The sequence below is a fragment of the Hemitrygon akajei genome, chromosome 2, assembly GCF_048418815.1.
Source record: "Hemitrygon akajei chromosome 2, sHemAka1.3, whole genome shotgun sequence".
In the NCBI taxonomy this organism is placed as follows: Eukaryota; Metazoa; Chordata; class Chondrichthyes; order Myliobatiformes; family Dasyatidae; genus Hemitrygon; species Hemitrygon akajei.
Window position 1 is genome coordinate 140453684 of NC_133125.1, and position 17622 is coordinate 140471305.

At 37.3% G+C, this 17622-nt stretch overlaps 1 protein-coding gene across 14 annotated transcripts in view; it reads right to left on the reverse strand.

Moving 5' to 3' along the window:
* mbnl2 (muscleblind-like splicing regulator 2) overlaps positions 1 to 17622 on the reverse strand; it is a 206770-nt gene that overhangs the window by 16678 nt on the left and 172470 nt on the right. For 7 of the 14 annotated variants that reach the window (XR_012096226.1, XM_073028495.1, XM_073028504.1 and 4 more), the window contains exons 6-8: positions 9523 to 9576; positions 8735 to 8885; positions 6322 to 6360 (exon numbers count right to left, since the gene is read on the reverse strand). The exons of 1 other annotated variant lie outside the window; for it this stretch is intronic. Coding sequence is in view for 12 of the 13 variants with exons in the window: in XM_073028495.1 (XP_072884596.1) it covers positions 6322 to 6360; positions 8735 to 8885; positions 9523 to 9576 (244 nt within the window). In the remaining variant the exon portion in view is untranslated. Of the gene's footprint in view, positions 1 to 5212; positions 5308 to 6321; positions 6361 to 8734; positions 8886 to 9522; positions 9577 to 17622 lie in introns of all 14 variants that reach the window. 6 more of the 14 variants (XM_073028523.1, XM_073028558.1, XM_073028551.1 and 3 more) reach the window with 6 other exon arrangements.

Here is a 17622-nt window from a genome sequence, read left to right on the forward strand (position 1 = left end):
ATTTTAGCATAATCTTCAAAAAAGAAATCCAGCAATAAGAGAATTGTTTATTAACTACCCCATGGAAGCACTTTGTTGTAGAAAGCATAAAGGACGACATGGTAGCATAGGGGTTAGCACATCGTTTTACAGCATCAGCAACCCAAGCTCAGTTCCCGTCGCTGTCTGTGGGCCTCCTGCAGCCTGCTCCGGTTTCCTCCCACATTCTAAAGACATACAGGTCAGTAGGTTAATTATTCACATGGGCGTAACTGGGCAACGAGGGCTCACTGGGCCGGAAGGGCCTGTACTGTGTTGTATCTCTAAATAAAACAATAAAGAGCATCATGTCACAGCGAATAAAATGTGGAAATACGAGGACCCTCTCAAGTTGGAACTGCTTGTTCTGTAAGTGGTAACTACTTTATTGAAAAACATCCTTTTACATAATTTTGGATAACTGAGATAAAAGTATATTTCAGTTTATTATCTAAGTTCACTGAAAACTACATTGAGATTCCAAGAAAAATAGTTGTTATTGGTAATCAGACATCCATGATAACCAGTAGCTTATGAAGAACACTACCACATTTCCTTTCGGATTACGTCGCCTAAACATAGTCTGTATTCTGAAAAAGGATTACTTCATTGGACTGGAACTCCTCCTCCTACTTCACTGTACACGGCCTCTAACCCTCCCCACCAAAATGAGATCCTCAAACATTAAAAGAAACAAGTGCATTTATTACTTTCACAATACACAGTTACTATTTATGCCAAATTGTAGGACTTCCCTAGAAGCATCAATAAGATGACAATATTTTTAAGGTCTATTTTAATGCCATGTTGGTATAATTGGGAGAGTAATGAGAGTTATAGGATTACTATCCAGAAGCCAGTGTCAATTTAATGGCCAAAACACTGAGTTATAAGGGAAGGAAACTGGAGAAGTGAAGAAGGATAAAAGGAAAACTAGAACAGGTCATATTGTGAGGTCTCAACAAAACAGTGTGGTTGGGACCTGTATGGAACTGGAAATGATCTGTCTTCATGTGGTAAGCAGCAACTAACCACTGGAGACAAAGATAATCTTTTTTACATACCTTTGCTTAATTCTCCATACAAACATGAAAAAGTAACCTTATAATGGTAGTAAGACAAGAAATTTCAGAGTTTCATTCAGAATATTTTCCCCATGAATCATCACAGAACATGCAGCCCACTACTACGAAGAGTGATATTTTGCTGCAATTATATATTCTACTGTTACAAAACCTTTAGTATGAGACCTCCTTCAGTTAAATAAAAAATGAAGAATCTGAATGTCAATAATGAGGTATCAATTATCCTATGCTTTCTGGCTCTAAGTACACCAAAGGAGGCATAAGCTCTAAAAACTCTATGTGGGTAGTGCTTAAAAGGTACATCCAATGATAAGTCTTAGCCGAATCAGGCAATGGTCTCAAAGATTTTACATTTTACCTTCTCTTTTAACACTTAACAATCCTTCACTGAAATTTAATAAACATTTTGACGAAATTCCAGATAAAATATAGTTTAATGAATCAGGAATTCAAGGACCAACCTCAGAATCAGTAAGAAATTTGGAATGACTGGCCAAAGTAATGGCAGGGCAAGAATGAAAGGAAAAATCTAACAGCCTCCCAGTGGGATGACTATCAGGCACCATTTTGTTTGTAACCTCCATTAAAATTCTACATTCATTTATTTAGACCAAGAGATCAATTTAGCATTGAGATGGCACAGATAGACAGGGTAAAATAAAACTCAACACAAATAAAAGTAAAGTAGGATGACATTTCTTTAATTCTTAAGTGGAACCAATAGTTCTTTCTTTGAAGATTGGACATAAAGATCTTTCGCAGCCTATCAACACCTTCTGTCATCCTTTCAACATCTCCCACTTCAAATAGAATTGAGCCTCCTATCCCTACATCAAATAACCTTCAACATGGGTACCTTCTGAGAAAGATGTTTTCTGCTTTAGTCTAATTTTCTTAATGTACTTCATCCATACCTTTCCCACAACTCATCAAAACTTCTGGATAAGCTGGGCCTTATTCAATTCACTCTTCATTATAAGGATTATGAATCATACCTTAAGTCTCTTTGTACTTAAGTCACGATTCACAGCAGAGCATTATCTAAACTATTTCATGAGATGATAAATCCACTGAACTCATCTTTCAGTGTTTCTCCTTTTCTGGTCTCCAGACTTTTGAAGCACAATTTCTATATGTCAGCTAATCACAACTTTTTTGTTCCTGGTGCTCTGCACCATGAACTTTGTTCCTGCAAAATAATAATAAAGCATAGCAAACAAATAGCATTAAAAAAATCCAAAACCTAGTATGATACAAGAAGATAGCCTGGAATCTAACTTCCAAGGTGTGTGATTAAAGATTATAGGCATATAAATCTGACAGTAGTTGCACATGTCAACTGCACAACATAATAGTTGCATGTACTTGTGATGCTGCTGCAAGTAAAATTTTCATTGCATTTGTGCATATGAAACTTTTGAAGCACAATTTCTATATGTCAGCTAATCACAACTTTTTTGTTCCTGGTGCTCTGCACCATGAACTTTGTTCCTGCAAAATAATAATAAAGCATAGCAAACAAATAGCATTAAAAAAATCCAAAACCTAGTATGATACAAGAAGATAGCCTGGAATCTAACTTCCAAGGTGTGTGATTAAAGATTATAGGCATATAAATCTGACAGTAGTTGCACATGTCAACTGCACAACATAATAGTTGCATGTACTTGTGATGCTGCTGCAAGTAAAATTTTCATTGCATTTGTGCATATGAAAATAAACTTGACTTTGTATATTGGTCTGTGGAATCAAATGAGTAAGGACTGTTGCCATCACATGATGCTATTTACACTAATGCACGCCAGAGTATTTCTGCTCAAAGACCCAGTCATAAAGGCAGAAAAGATAATCTAAATTTGCCACATTGCAACAGAGTAAACAATATTTTCGCCAAAGGTGGGGGGTGGGGGGGGAAGCGGTGGAGTCAGCTCTGGGATTTAGCAATGAGGACAGAAAGGGCGTTTCTTGTTGCAAGTAGAGCTGAGGGCTAGGTTTGCAGAACAAATCAGCTTGGTAGCCTAAGCACTTTACCTTTGATTATCTACACTGTGCTGAAGGTTGCTACGGCAGCTTTGCTTGCAGGCAACCTCTGATGACAAGGTACACTTCGTAACAAAATGAAATATCTACAGAAAATACTAGATTTCTTGATACCATGTACCATTTCTGCTTTCTCAGCAACAGAATTACCATTTTTTTGCAGTTGTTTCATAAAAACTAGAAAGATACAAAATTCCATGTTCATGATTTCCTCCCCTTTCTCCAATTCCTGTAAAGAATCAACTTTAAGAGCATAAGGTCACTGTTTAATCTTTTATAATTTTACTAGTTTTTCGTTTTAAACTGTTGAAATATTATTTTGAAGTCAATACAGGTCGGCTTCAATCAAATTAGGTTCTCTGCCATAAATGGACGTTAATGGTTCAATCTAATAGTTGGCAATATCCAGACCTTTTTAGTGTCGTTCAGATTACTACAAAACTCTGCCATGAACTGTGAAAGGAGCAGAGCTGGGCATGAGGCTAGCAACCCTATTCCGTAGAATCCCAGAGGTACAGAGACGCCAACAGAAGCTCCAAAGACCTCACCCCTGGGAGAGGAAGGAACTTAAGATGAACTATACCTGGGGACAACTTGAAAAACTGGCCCAGGATAGAGAACTCCGGTGAGCTGCTATTGACGGCCTATGCCCCAGTGGGATGATGGGCATAAGGAAAGAAATTACTACAAGAATTGTACATTGGTATGGTTTTCAAAAGGCTTAGTAGAACTCAACACTTACTTTTCAAAATACTGCTTGGCCATATTTTCACATTTATTTATATTGAACTAAATTTAAATTATTAATCATAACATAGCAGATTATTAGTGGAATAAATGGGCTTCAAAGGTTGATTTTTATTCCCACATCCGATTTAAAATGCTCGTGAGAATAAAGCCAAAGCTATTCTAAACCTGAGTAAGGAATTTTCCCTAAAGCTGAAGCCTCAAAAGGGCTGGGCAACTTTCATAATGTGCAACTTGAGCACCAATTTTTATTGATTTAAAACTTTAACAACGCCATTCTTATTCAGAATTGGTGTCTTAATTTTGTTTCAATAAATTTATCCATGTAACGCACTATGTTAAGTTGCAGCAAAATGATAAAACTGGTTGTTGAGGTAACAGAAAGACCTGATGGCAACTGTGTTGCCTTGACCACTAACATTCACTGGCCATCAATCAGAACTTTCCTCTTCCCCAACAAGAGAAAATATGATTGACTGTGGGGAGGGATTTAGGTCATTCTTCCAATCCACCTCTTAAAGGAAGGATCACATACGGCACTTGTGCAGATTTGAGAAAGGCACAGGAGTAGAATTAGGCCATTAAGCCCATTGAGTCTGCGCTGCCGTTCCATTATGGCTGATTTATTTTCTGTCTCAACCCTATTCTCCTGCCTTCTTCCCATAACCTTTGGCACACTTACTAATATAAGAACTTTTGACCAAACTTAAAGGCAGGCAGCATTATAATTTCCAAACTGTCTACTTGCTGAGCAGATCAATTCTACACCTGATTTGCCCATATTATTAATTATTTGCCCATATTTAGAAAAGAGATCTTAGGAAAACCTGCATTTTTATATCCATTTTAAACACTACTAACTCAACTTGTTGCAAAACTATAATGAAAAACAACAGCAAACATTCAAAACACAGATAAAAACAAATTTTCTCCAATATATTTACTGCACTCAAGAACAAAGAATGAGAAGTACTGAAATATTTTCATTTTTGTGTTCAAACCAAAAAAACTTAAAAACTTAATAAATTATGTTTTGCTGTATGGTGCAACAACAGTGCAACTAAGATTTAATGAACTTCGAACAAAAATATTAGTACAGCAAGGTTGAAATTAATGAAAAATAATGCAGCACAGAACACACAAAAAACATACAACTGTCTGGGATAAATGACAACTCTAAACAAGTGTCTTCTGCATCGGCCAATTTTGAGTTGACAATTAAGTTGTACATTAGGCAAAGCTTTGAATACTTTTTTTTGTGAGCACTGGTTTAGAGTCGTGGGGTGGAGGGTTTATGAAAGAAAGCTGTAAAAGGAGCAAACCTGATTGGCTGTAGCTGCTGCGGCGAAGGGGACGCTTGTGGCAGGTGTTGTTGCTGCAGAGACAGTGGCGGGCGTGGCACTGTGCATCAAGGGTACTTTCAGGAGGGGAGCCATGGAAGCAATGAACAGAAGGGTGCGGCACATGGCAACCATGACATGTGTTGTATTTTTGGGCATGGCAGATATCACATAGCAGAAAGCCATCGTGGAGGGAGGAGGAAGTTACACCAGCAGGTGACATGCAATCATAATGCAAAGCAAGGAAGCATGGGAGAAAATTAAAAAAAAAGAGAAAGGAAAAAAGCTTATTACAATCACAATTAAAAGGACCAATGCCAACATAATCAGGGTTTCCCAGAGAACACACAATAGGAAGGTAAAACATGGGAATAAATGATCACATATATTCTTCAATATTTCTCCCACCCACTTATGGTTCTGGATTAAAATGTTTTAACAAAGCATTACCCAAATATTTTTCTAAATGGAGTATTAGTAAAGAAAGATTTTTCAGAATGCACCTGCCCACAATTCTCTGGAAGACTCTGATACATAATATATTAAGATTCTCTAATATATTTAAAATAGATTCAGTGTTATCAGGCTAAAACAAGTTCCTTAAACAGGTATTTATACAAAAGATTTACTGTGGAGAATGAGATTTAACATTAATTTTACAGTATATTTTTAAAATTTCCAACTATCTTTTCATGAGTTTAGAGAAAGAGTTTTGAGTGCATTGTAGGCACCAGTTGGGGTAAATGTCAGGAACAGCAATTTTGTGTCCTTAACAGCTAGTTTTTTCCCCCCAAAACATCCAAATGATTTAATAACTATTCAAACAACACAGAGATGCATGCAGTAATCTGTTACATCCACACAGTTACTTAAAATAATAGTAATTCATCAAATTGCACGTGGATTTAAAATTTGTTAAAAGGAGTAAAAAAACAGATATAAAGATTCTACGTGAACTAATTTAATATGTAAAAGGATTTGATGGTATAATGCATAGCAAATAACTTAAGATGATTTTAAAAAGAAATTGACAATAAAAAAGTTTCTCATTAAAATTGATTATATTAAGGTTAGGAAAAGACAAAACCTACCAACAGTTGTAGCTGGAGGAGTCATGCAAAACACCGACCCTGGCATCATGCAGTAGAACATTTAAAAAGATGAATTTGGAAAACAAAAGTATTAACAAATGCATGGTTAGTGTTAGATCTCAAAGGCAGGATTTTGAAGAACAAATATTAAATAACTTACTGTAAACTCAGTTAGTTTTAACAGGTGAAATTCCTAAATGTCTCTCCTTTCACTAACTATGTTACACCAAAGTAGAGCTTTTTGCTAACTTTAAAAAAAAAGTCCTTTTGAATTTTCTTATTTAAAACAGAATGTAGCACTTGTGGATAAACGTGCAACAAAGGTAGATGTGAAACAGGATGAGTTGGGAATTCCAGTTGCCTTTGAGAACACAATCAACTGAAAACAAGAACTTCAAAGATGAAGGAATATCCAAAAAAAAACCTTACAAATGTTAGGTGGGTAATTTCATTCTAACCTGATTGGCTGTGCAACAGTCAAATATAGTTTGGGGTAGGGCAGCAAAATAATAGCAAGTTTTTAAATAGTAAAGGGGCCAATTTTATGTTGTAAAAACCACTGGGCTTCAGTACTTAGGTAATATAGAAATGTAAATATATTGAAATTTGAATACTTTTTTATGGAAGTTTCATGAGTTTCAATAATAATAATTTTAATATAATCAGAGAGATATATAGATAGGTTAAGTGAGTGGGCAAGGGTCTGGAAGATGGGAGTACAGCATTGGTAAATGCGAGGTAATCCATTTTGAAAGGGAAATTAGAAGAACAGATTTTTATTTCAGTGGTGCTTGCTGTTGTGCAGAGAGTGCTTGTGCATGAACTGCAAAAGGTTGATCTGCAGATGCAACAGGTTATCAATGGTCTTCAACACCAGAGGGATTGAATTTAAGAGCAGGAGGTTATATTACAGGTTGCAGGTGAGGCCACACCTGGAGTACCGTTTGCACTTCTGTGGGCGGGGGGCGGGGGGGGGGAGGGTGGTTCAAGGGGATAATATCAGCCATGATAGACTTGACGGTTCTGCTCCTATGTCTTATGGTCTTATTTGAGGAAAGATATACAGGGTTTGGAGGCAGTACTGAGGAGGTTCACTGGGTTGATTCCGGAGATGAGACAGTGAAGCATTTTACTCATCCAACTATAAGGGAACAAATGACCAAATGTATCATTATTCTTAAGTAGAGAAAGTAGATCAGCCAAGAACTTTAAAGACAAATTGTAATAGCCAATAACTCCACATAATCTATTTTTGTTATTATTGTGGTTGAGTACTCGGTGCTCATTATATTATGTGAGTGATCTTTACAACTTATCTCCAGTGTAAATCTTCCATGTTGTTAGTTTTTGTGTTTGAGTAGCAATTCAAATATCCTGTGTTTAGGATTTCCTTAAAGAGAGTGCAAAAATAATGAGAAGCATTTCAATTTGTTTTCCTGACTTTTGCTTCTTCAATAGGAAGTAATCACTGTCAACTAATGTCAGTTTAATAGTGCTAATGACTAATTATTCAAGGAAAGATAAGGGCAAAGAGCATGGGTGTTGGGGATTAATTGGACAACATTTTCACAGGTAGAGTGGGATACAGGCCTTCTGTGTTAAAATTTTTGTAAAGATAACCAGGATAAAATAAAACTCCCACATCCTCAATCTCTCTATTTTTATGTATCATCTTAAGTCACAACCTGGCTTTATCTTTACAATTGTGTATTTTAAAAGAATACCATATCTCATTGGTATTTAACAGCTGGATAAATAGCACGTTTCGCCACTGATGGCATTGTTATTGTAAAGGACGTGCTTAAAAAAAACAGTACATTAACATGCAGAGAAATTAATAGTGCAACCTTAAAGATGCCAATACAAGCACTTTTAAATATATATTGCCAAATAGTTATTTTGTTATGTGCCAAAAGTTCAGTATTCTATATATAGGAATTTCACATCCATTGCAACCATTAAGTTATACATTTTTAAATAGCATCAGATTAAGCCTACCTCCATAAAATAATAATTCATAAGAAATACTTTGAAGCTTGGTTAAAAAAATCTTTTGATCGATCCTTAAATACAAACTGTCTAGAAGCACAACCAATCTTCAAGCCATTTAGGTAATCCCAAACAAATGAATGATTCTTTTAACTTGAACCAGGTTCAAAGCAAAAATGCAAAGAGGTTTCACTGCACGACATCAAAGGTTATTTGTTGGGTCTTGTCTTACCAGAATAACTAAAACACAGCACTTTAAAGTCATTTTACTTCATTAGCATGTTACTGTGAGTGCCGAGCAACAATTTAATAGTGTTAATATATTTCTGAACATTTAATTCCTGCTTTAATAGTCGCATCACCTTATTGATCAAATGAACAGTGCAGCTTTATAACACTTGCATTAAGGGGGAAAAGGACGTACCTGCTGGAAAAAATGTTGGCTGCTGCATATGTGCATTGGCTACAGCCTGTTGATAGTGCAAAACACTGGGATTAAAGATTGTGCTGGTGCCATTGCTTTTTTCAAGGGCTGGTCTCTTTGGTAAATGGTGAAGAACACCAGGTGGGAAGGCCTGTGAATGAGGGATTTAGTAAGATATGTATAATAAAAAGAAAATAGAGAAGACAGTATGCACATTTCTTTCATGCACTGAAAGTATCAGTCAAAGCAGCTGAAAACACTTCTGTCTGAACACAAGCTTTCTTGTAAAGGCACAGCACGGCTTTTAACAAAAGCAAAATGGTGCAGCATTATTTTATACTGTGATATTTGAAAGTGCTACATAATAATAAACTACATTATTTTAAAGCCTAAGTTACCCTCAACCTAAAACATACATTTGATGAAAATACTGAAATTTGGAAATGAATTAACAAGCAATTTCAAAAAGCAGACTGATACATGACCCTCACATTAAATAGCATCAATACACAAATTAAATATTAATTTAAGTTATAATACATAATAGCAAAGGCTATTTGCTGCTACCCTTGAAATGCAAAGAGCAAAGATCTGACGTTCAAAAATATAACCTTACATTTAGCACAGTCCTGCTTATGATCAGTACACTAAGTTAGTATGAACAATACTGTATATCCTTCCAACATCTAGAAGCACTTTATAATAAAATTAAAATAAAATCTACGTTATCATACTAGTTTACTATGGCTACAGTGCATGCAAAGCAAGAAGGTGAAAGGTCAAAGTACCAGGTCAAAGGTTGCCTCGAGGGGTCGTTTCACAGATTTGGCAGCCGACTGAGTCTTAAATAGCAGGCAGCGAGCATATGATGGCAATGGACCAATGGGATTCAAGCGTATTAACATACAGGTAAACAGCAAGCAGAAGTGCATCATGGCAGCAGCAGTACATTGCAGGTAGGTGAGGAGAAAAAAAAACAAAAAACAAAACCCTGAATGCAGTATACAACATACATAACACATAGCATGCATAAAATGAGTTGTCAAAGGTTGCAGTTACAAATACTGAATTAGTACTGTACAGCAAAATAAGCATTTACTGTACCTTTGTTAAAAGCATAAAGGGAGCAAAACACAAATATCTTTTAACTATTACTAATATCAACATGTGCAAAAGGTGTGCAATAATCATGTTTATAATTTAGTTATTGCATCGTTCAGGCTCTAACAAAATACCAAACAACACACAGATGGCTAGATTCTGCATTGCTCATTTAACTGCATCTTTAAGATTAATCTTAAAATCTTTAAGAGAATCTTAATCTTTAAGAGACAGTTAACCATCAAAAGACCATTTCCCCTCCTCAAAAATTACCATCCCAATAAAGAATTTTTGGAATCTAACCACTTTTTAATTAGAGTTTTATTTAAAAGGACAACTGCATTTTTCATTTTCCTTTAAATCCTGATTATATGTTTAACCTCTTGGACATACCCATCAGAAAGATCACTGAGATACGATGTGTCACCTGATTCAACGTGGCCAGATTCGCAGTAACAAACTTGACCAGATTTACGTGTAATTTAGTAAAATTTCCAAGAGGGTACAATGGTTTCTGAAGTAGAGAAATTTGTGAGCATGGTGACTGACTGTCAAGAAACAGCTTGTCCAGATACCAACAGAAGGGGAAAGTGCGGTGGATGGGTAAAAGCTGGGATAGCATTACATTTGAGTTAGATTTCTGAGAAAATGCATATTTGTGGTAGAAAGGGTACACAATCATGCTCGGGTTAGAAGCTGATCCATCAGTGGATGGCTCAAGAATGGGGACAAGAGATATAAAATTGTTGACGAGTTACAAAGGAAAAGTTATTCAGAGTAGCTATGACCTGAAATACGCCAAGGATGTTCTAAATACCGAGGAGGGTGGAAATAGAATCAATCAGTATATTTGAAGGAAATTGGATGTTAAGAAGGAAAATAAGCGAAGGAATGATAATGGGAGATGGGGGTGACAGTTGGGTATACACTGAGTAACCCGAATGGATCTCACTGTGCTGTTATGATTCCACAAGAGTCCAATCATACTCAACAATCCAAGGGCTGAGCTTCACTGTCAAAACGCTCATCATATGATGTGATCACAGTACCAATTTGTTGTGGCAATTACTGACAGAGAAAGCTATTTCCATATTAATCCAAGTAGTTGGATGGGAAAAAAAGAGCCTTGAGTAGTGTGTGGCCAAGTGAACTGTAGCAGAAGGCCAGTCAATAAATTATCCTCAATTGTTTCTGATGTTTAAACATTTTCCAAGGCAGATGGACATCTGTTCTGCCAAAATCTTTGCTGTGCACACAACAAATAACACTCTGCCTTTGGAAAAAGTGGCAAGTAGCTCTCACTTTACAAAATTTAAGGCCACAATCTTACTCTACACTTGGGGAACAAAACAATAGGACTTTTCACACCAAGCAAAGTCACTAACGTTGCAAATGAGTTCAGACAAGCCAGACATGAACTGGACATAAGAAGCTGTTGCTTTGTTTGGAAAATGGACTTAATTTAAGTTTCTCAGAAGAGATTCCACAAGATGCAGAGTATTGCAAAGAGATGCTTGGAGTTCAACCCTCATTTTGTTGCACAACGAACTGAATCCTCAACCATAAGTGCTGGTAAATGGGATTAGGATGCTTGATGGTCAGCACAGGTATGATGGGCCAAAGGGCCCGACTCTGTGTTGTTTGGCTCTATAACGTACTTCTACAAACATTGGTCAGGCCTCTCATCTGGCCTCCACCATATGGGCAGTGTTAACCTTTTGCTCAGCAGGCGAGCAAATTCAACAGAAGCATTTTAGGAAGTTTTCAGTGTGAGGCAGCACCTTTGGTCTGCAAGTTTCACCGGCAAGAGAAGAAGTCCAGAGTGTCAGTGGAAGCACTGAGATATTAGACATTTGACGTACAAATTAAATGGGAAATGGAGACTGCATCTACTCAGCTGGAAAACTTAACCGATACATGTAGGGAGCCAGACAACATAGAGCAACATAGCACAGGAATAAGCATTCAGCACAATTAGTCCATGCTGCTGCTTATCCACCATTCAAGCCTCTTCCCATCCCACTTTCCCCAACATACACTTCCTTTCTTCTTCACTTGTCCATCTTTAGTTCTGTTTTTACTTCACCTCAATTGTTTCATATAATACCACTGAATAAACATCTACCTATGTCCATTGTTGGATTTAGGTGTAGCTACATTATACTTAAGACCTCTAGTTCAGGGTCTCTCCACAAGCTGAAAAGTTTTCTCCGGATCTGTCCTATTGAAACTTCAGAATTCTAGCCTCTCCTCTCAAGTACAACAGCATAGTGAGAACTAGGCTGGCAGTTTCTGCAGTGATGGTGTAGTCCCCAGTTGGGAGGAGATGTAGATGCTCAACAAAGCACTATGCCCTTCCAATACTAATGCTCAAAGCATTCCACTGCCTTTGAAACATTGTAGAGAGAATAGACAGTTCATTCCTCTTTTGTAACTTGTGGGATTACACATTGAGGTTTCATTTGTAGGGCAGTTTGACAGAAACAGGATTTCAGAAAGTCGAATTAATGCTGGACAATATGTGGGCATCCATTTGCCTTCAAAAAAATTGATCATTGCCCATCATATTCTAGATCAGGATGGGACACCTAAACCATTACAGTTGGGAATAATGAAGAAAGAGACAAGGGTGGGGAAATCTCAGTGAAACCTGAATATTGAAAGGCCTAGATAGAGTGAATGTTGAGAGGACGTTTTCCTATAGTGGAGGAGTGCAAGACCAGAGGGCACATCCTCACAGAATACAAGGACATCTCTTTAGAACAGAGGCGAAGAGTATTTTCTTTAGCCAGAGGGTGATAAATCTGTGGAATTCATTGCTACAGATGGCTGTGGAGGCCAGGTCAAAGGGTATTTAAAATGGAAATTGATTGGTTCCTGATTAGTAAAGGTGTCAAAGGGAGAAAGCAGCAGAGTTCCAGCCACAATGGAATGACAGTGAAGACAATGGGTTGAATTGGCTAATTCTGCTTCTCTATCTAATGGAGTACATCATATGTTTAAGCAGAATCGCTTGTTTCCTTGACAGTACGAAACTGACAAGATATACAACTGGGGGCTGGTCTTTCATTACCAGCTCTCAACCTGAACCTAAACTGAAGATTACCCTTAATGAGTGATCTTTGAGATTCGAAGACTACAAATACAGCACAGCTAGACAAGTACTAAAATTCTTTCTAAATGGAGAGGAAAGGCTTGCTCACTACAGAAAAACATTCCCAAAACACGTCCTTTCAAATTGAGCTTCCTGAGGTACTTTATCAAATAGCTTTTAAAAATCCTCCAGTCACACATTGCATTTTCTTTATAAATTTACTTAATCCCCTAAAAGAACACTATTAGGTTTGCGGTACATAACTCACCTTTTACTTGAGGTTGTGTCTTTTATCAACGCACTGCATTAATTGCATATTAATTTTATATTATCATCTCTGGAAACTTATGAACAATTGACCGAATGGATTACTCTCCCTATTTCCCCCTACCTTTCAACTGTAAGGTGCAATACACTCTAGCACAACTCCCATATTCGAGATGACTCATACTGTATCAGAGCAAAGAAACTGACCCTTCGACCCATCCGTACTAAACTGTTATATTCCACAGTCTCATCGACCTGTGCCTGGACCACATCCTTCCTATTGTGTACTAATCCGAACTTCTATTAAATACTACAGTCAGACCTACAGCCACTTCTGCTGGCAGCTCATTCCACACTCACACCACCCTCTGAGTGAATAATTCCCTTCAGCTTCACCTTAAATATTTCACCTTTTACCCTTAACTTATGACCTCTAATCCTAGTCTCTCTCAACCTCAGGGGAAAAAGCCTGCATGCATGTAACCTATCTATACCCTTCATAATTTAGTATATTTCTATCAAATCTCCACTCATTTTCCTAAACTTTAGAGAATAGAAGCCCTATCATATTCAACTTTTTCCCTATAACTCAGGTCCTCAAGTCCCGGCAACATGCTTGTAAATTCTCTCTGAGCTCTTTCAATCTTAATGATACCTTTCCTGTAGGTAGGTTACCAGAATTGCATACAACACTCCAAATTCAACCTCACCAGCATCTAATACAACTTCAACTTAACATCCCAACTCATGTACGCAATATTTTGATTTATGAATGCCAATATGCCAAAAGCTCTCTTTATGACCCTGTCTACTTTTGATGGGACCTTCAAGGATTTATGATCAGTGTTCCAAGATCTCTTCGTTTTATCACACTCCTCAATGCCCGACAATTCATTGTATGTGTCCTACACTGGTTTGCCCTCCCAAAGCGAAATTCCTCACACTTGTCTGCAATTAAATTCCATCTGCAATATCTCCACTCATTTTTCCAGATGCTCCAAATACTCATACAGTGTATCCTGTCCTTTAGAATGTTTTCTATTAATTTACCCGGTACTGACCTCAGGCTTACTAGCCTATAATTTCCCAACGTGTTCTTAGAGCCTTTCTTGAACAACAAAACATTAGATATCCTCCAGTCCTCTGGCACCTCACACTTTAAATACCTCAGCCAAGGCTCCGACATTTTCTCCACTAACATCCCATTAAGATCTGAGGGAACACCTTGTCAGGCCCTGGGGACTATCCACCAATAACTTGCTTCAAGACAACAAGCACCTTCTCTTCTGTAATCTGGATACTGCCCATGTCCTCACTACTGTTTGCCTCAGTCCTATAGGCTCTGTATCTCTCCATTAAGTACAGATGCAAACAAAAAAATCCATTTATGGTCTCCCTCATCTCTTTCAGCTCCATGCATTGATCTTCAAGTGGACCAATGTTGTCCCTTGCTACCCTTTTGTTCTTAATATATCTGTAGCCATTTGGATTCTCCTTCACCTTGTCTGCCAGAGCAACCTCATGCCTTCTTTCAGCCCTCCTGATTTCCCTCTTAGTGTTCCCTTGCATTTCTTATACTCCTAAATTGCTTCAATTGTTCCTTACTGTCTATACTTGCTATGCACCCCCACTTTCTTAAACAGAGTATTTAATAACTCTTGAAAACCATTCGCTAAATCTGTTAGCCTTACCTTTTATTCCAACAGGAACATGCACACTCTGCAGTCTCAATATTTTTCTCTTGAAGGCCTCCCACTTACTAAGCATCCCTTTGCCAGGGAAAAAAAAACAGTCTCAATCCACACTTCCCAGATCCTGATACAATCAAAATCAGCTATTCTCCAATCCAGAATTTCATCCTGAGGACCAGTTCTATTATTTTCCACAATTAACTTGAAACTAAAATCACTAGATCCGAAGTGTTCCCCTACACACACTTCTGTCACCTACCCTGTCTCCATTCTCTAATAGGACAGTGCAATATTGCACTCTCTCCAGTTAGGACCTCCATATATTGATTAAGGAAACTTTCCTGAACACATTTGACCAACCTTATTCCAACCAGTCTTTATACAGTATGGCTGACCCAGTCAATATGTGGAAAATTAAAATCACCTACTATTACAAACTTATTTTCTTATAAATGTCTGCTTTCTCTCTACAACTTTTCTCCACTAAGACCCGTCGATGATTGGGAGATCCATAATGTTATCCCATTAATGTGGTCATCCCTTTTTTCCCCCTCAGTTCCACCTATATAGCTTCAGTCTGTATTATAAAATTAGAATCTTCATTTACTTGTACAAGACTTAGAGATGAGCATATTGAAACGTACAATATTCTAAGGTTGGTTGTCAAGGATGAATTGGAACTGGTTTATTATTGTCACAGGTGCCAAGATACAGTGAAAAGCTAATCCTGTGTACTATTTATGCAGATCAGCTCATTATAACTGATGCACTGAGGTAGAGCAAGGTAAAACAATAACAGAATACAGAATAAGGGAACACTTTCAGAGAAAGTGCAGCGCATGTAATCAATAAGGTGCAAGATCATAACGAATTAGACTGTGAGATCAAGGGTCCACTTTATCATACTAGGGGACCATTCAACAGTCTTATAACAGTGGGCTAGAAGCTGGCCTTGAGCCTGGTGGTACGTGCTTTCAGCTTTTTGTATCTTCTACACAATGAAGAGGAGAGAACAGAGAATACCCAGAGTGGGTAGGATCTTTGATTATGCCCACTGCTTTACTGAGGCAGTGAGAAGTGTGGACAGTGTCCAAGGAGGGAAGGCTAATTTCTGTGCTGCGTGACCCACCCTAAAGTAGGTGTCTAGGTTCAAGGGTCAATGATTAAATTGGTCTACTATTCAATCCTCAACAATATCATAATGGATATTTAGAAGGTCCCTCATTCTGGAGTCTTCCAATCAGTCATTAAGGTCTGGATTTGGGTAAATGGGGAGGGACCATTCACAGGATGGAGTGCCCAGTGCTGATGCAAATATTTTTCAGTAATTGGAGAACTTAAAGACATTATATGAAAATTATGCTTATCTATCAACATGCCCTACACCCATCAAGAAAAGAACATGTTTCACTTTTGAATGTCTTTGTCTCTTTCCACTATAACAGGTTGAGTTATCAAAGCAGATTTAGAACATTGGAAGGAGTAAGCCATTTAGCTCCTCCTGACTGCTGCTTCATTCAGTAAGTTAATGGTTCATGGTTGGATATTTTAACTCTGTGCAATTATCATTAAGTATTTATGGGGGGGGGGTGGAATTGAGAATTCAACAGGAATTTCAACATTTAAAATAAAGGCATTTCTGATCATTGCATTTCATAATAACCAAATATGTTTTCCTAAGACCGTGCCTCATTATCCAAGATTCAACAGCCAGAAGTAGCCACTAACCTAATTATTTTTCCTCAGAATCTTTAAATATCTTTGAGATCTCCTCCTTTTCCTAAACTCTAGTGAATACAGATCAGTCTGACTTCAACTCCTCTAAAACAGTAGATCAACCCCTTTGTCCTGGGAATCAACACTCTGAACCTGCAGCACACCATCTCCAGATGTTTCATCTTTTCTCAGGTGTGGGGACTTTAACCCTTCCATGCACAGTCTGAGTGCACAGTCAAAATAATAATATTTTCCCTAAGTCAGTGAGTGACTGAACATTCAGAGGAAAAGTTGTTTGGCTAGGTAAAACAAACCAGCAGAACGGCACAAGTCTGAGGTCTTTATGTAGGAAAAAGGAATCATTTTAGTCCTGCTAATCAGCAAGGTCACATTGGCATTTTCATGTATGTTCATAATTTGATTTCTGTGGAACATTATCAATTTAGGCTACAGTGTGTGAAAGATACAAAAGAACAATCAGTTCTCCACAGAATTGGCACTCCTATACCCTTGGTGACAACAGAAATGGAATATTACAATTATAGTAACTATTGTCCTAGTAATCTTCTGCCAATTCACATTTTAAGCATAGAATAATTAAAACCTGAGGACTTTTATCGAGTATTGTCGTCAAATTTTAGTACATTTGAATACTATTTGTTAACCCCTAAAATCAGATGCAATGATCTTGTCATCAGTAAATTGAAGCAATACACTATTCTGAATTTATAAGGAAGATGAATTAAGTTAATTAAATGTAGTTAGAATCAGAAAACTGTACAGGTAGTTCACAACTTGCATGGCATTTAAAAAAGTGAGATACATACTTTTTCTGAAGAAAAAGCAAAATATTTGGGACTAATAGTGACAAACAAAGGTTTGGGGATTGAGGGAACCAGCCAATTATAATAAGGTTTCATAATTCAAACAAATATGGCTCATCTGCCTTCATAAAAAATACAGCAATGCCTTCCTCTTTTACTAAGACTTTTTAAAAAATCAAAATCATATATTTCAGT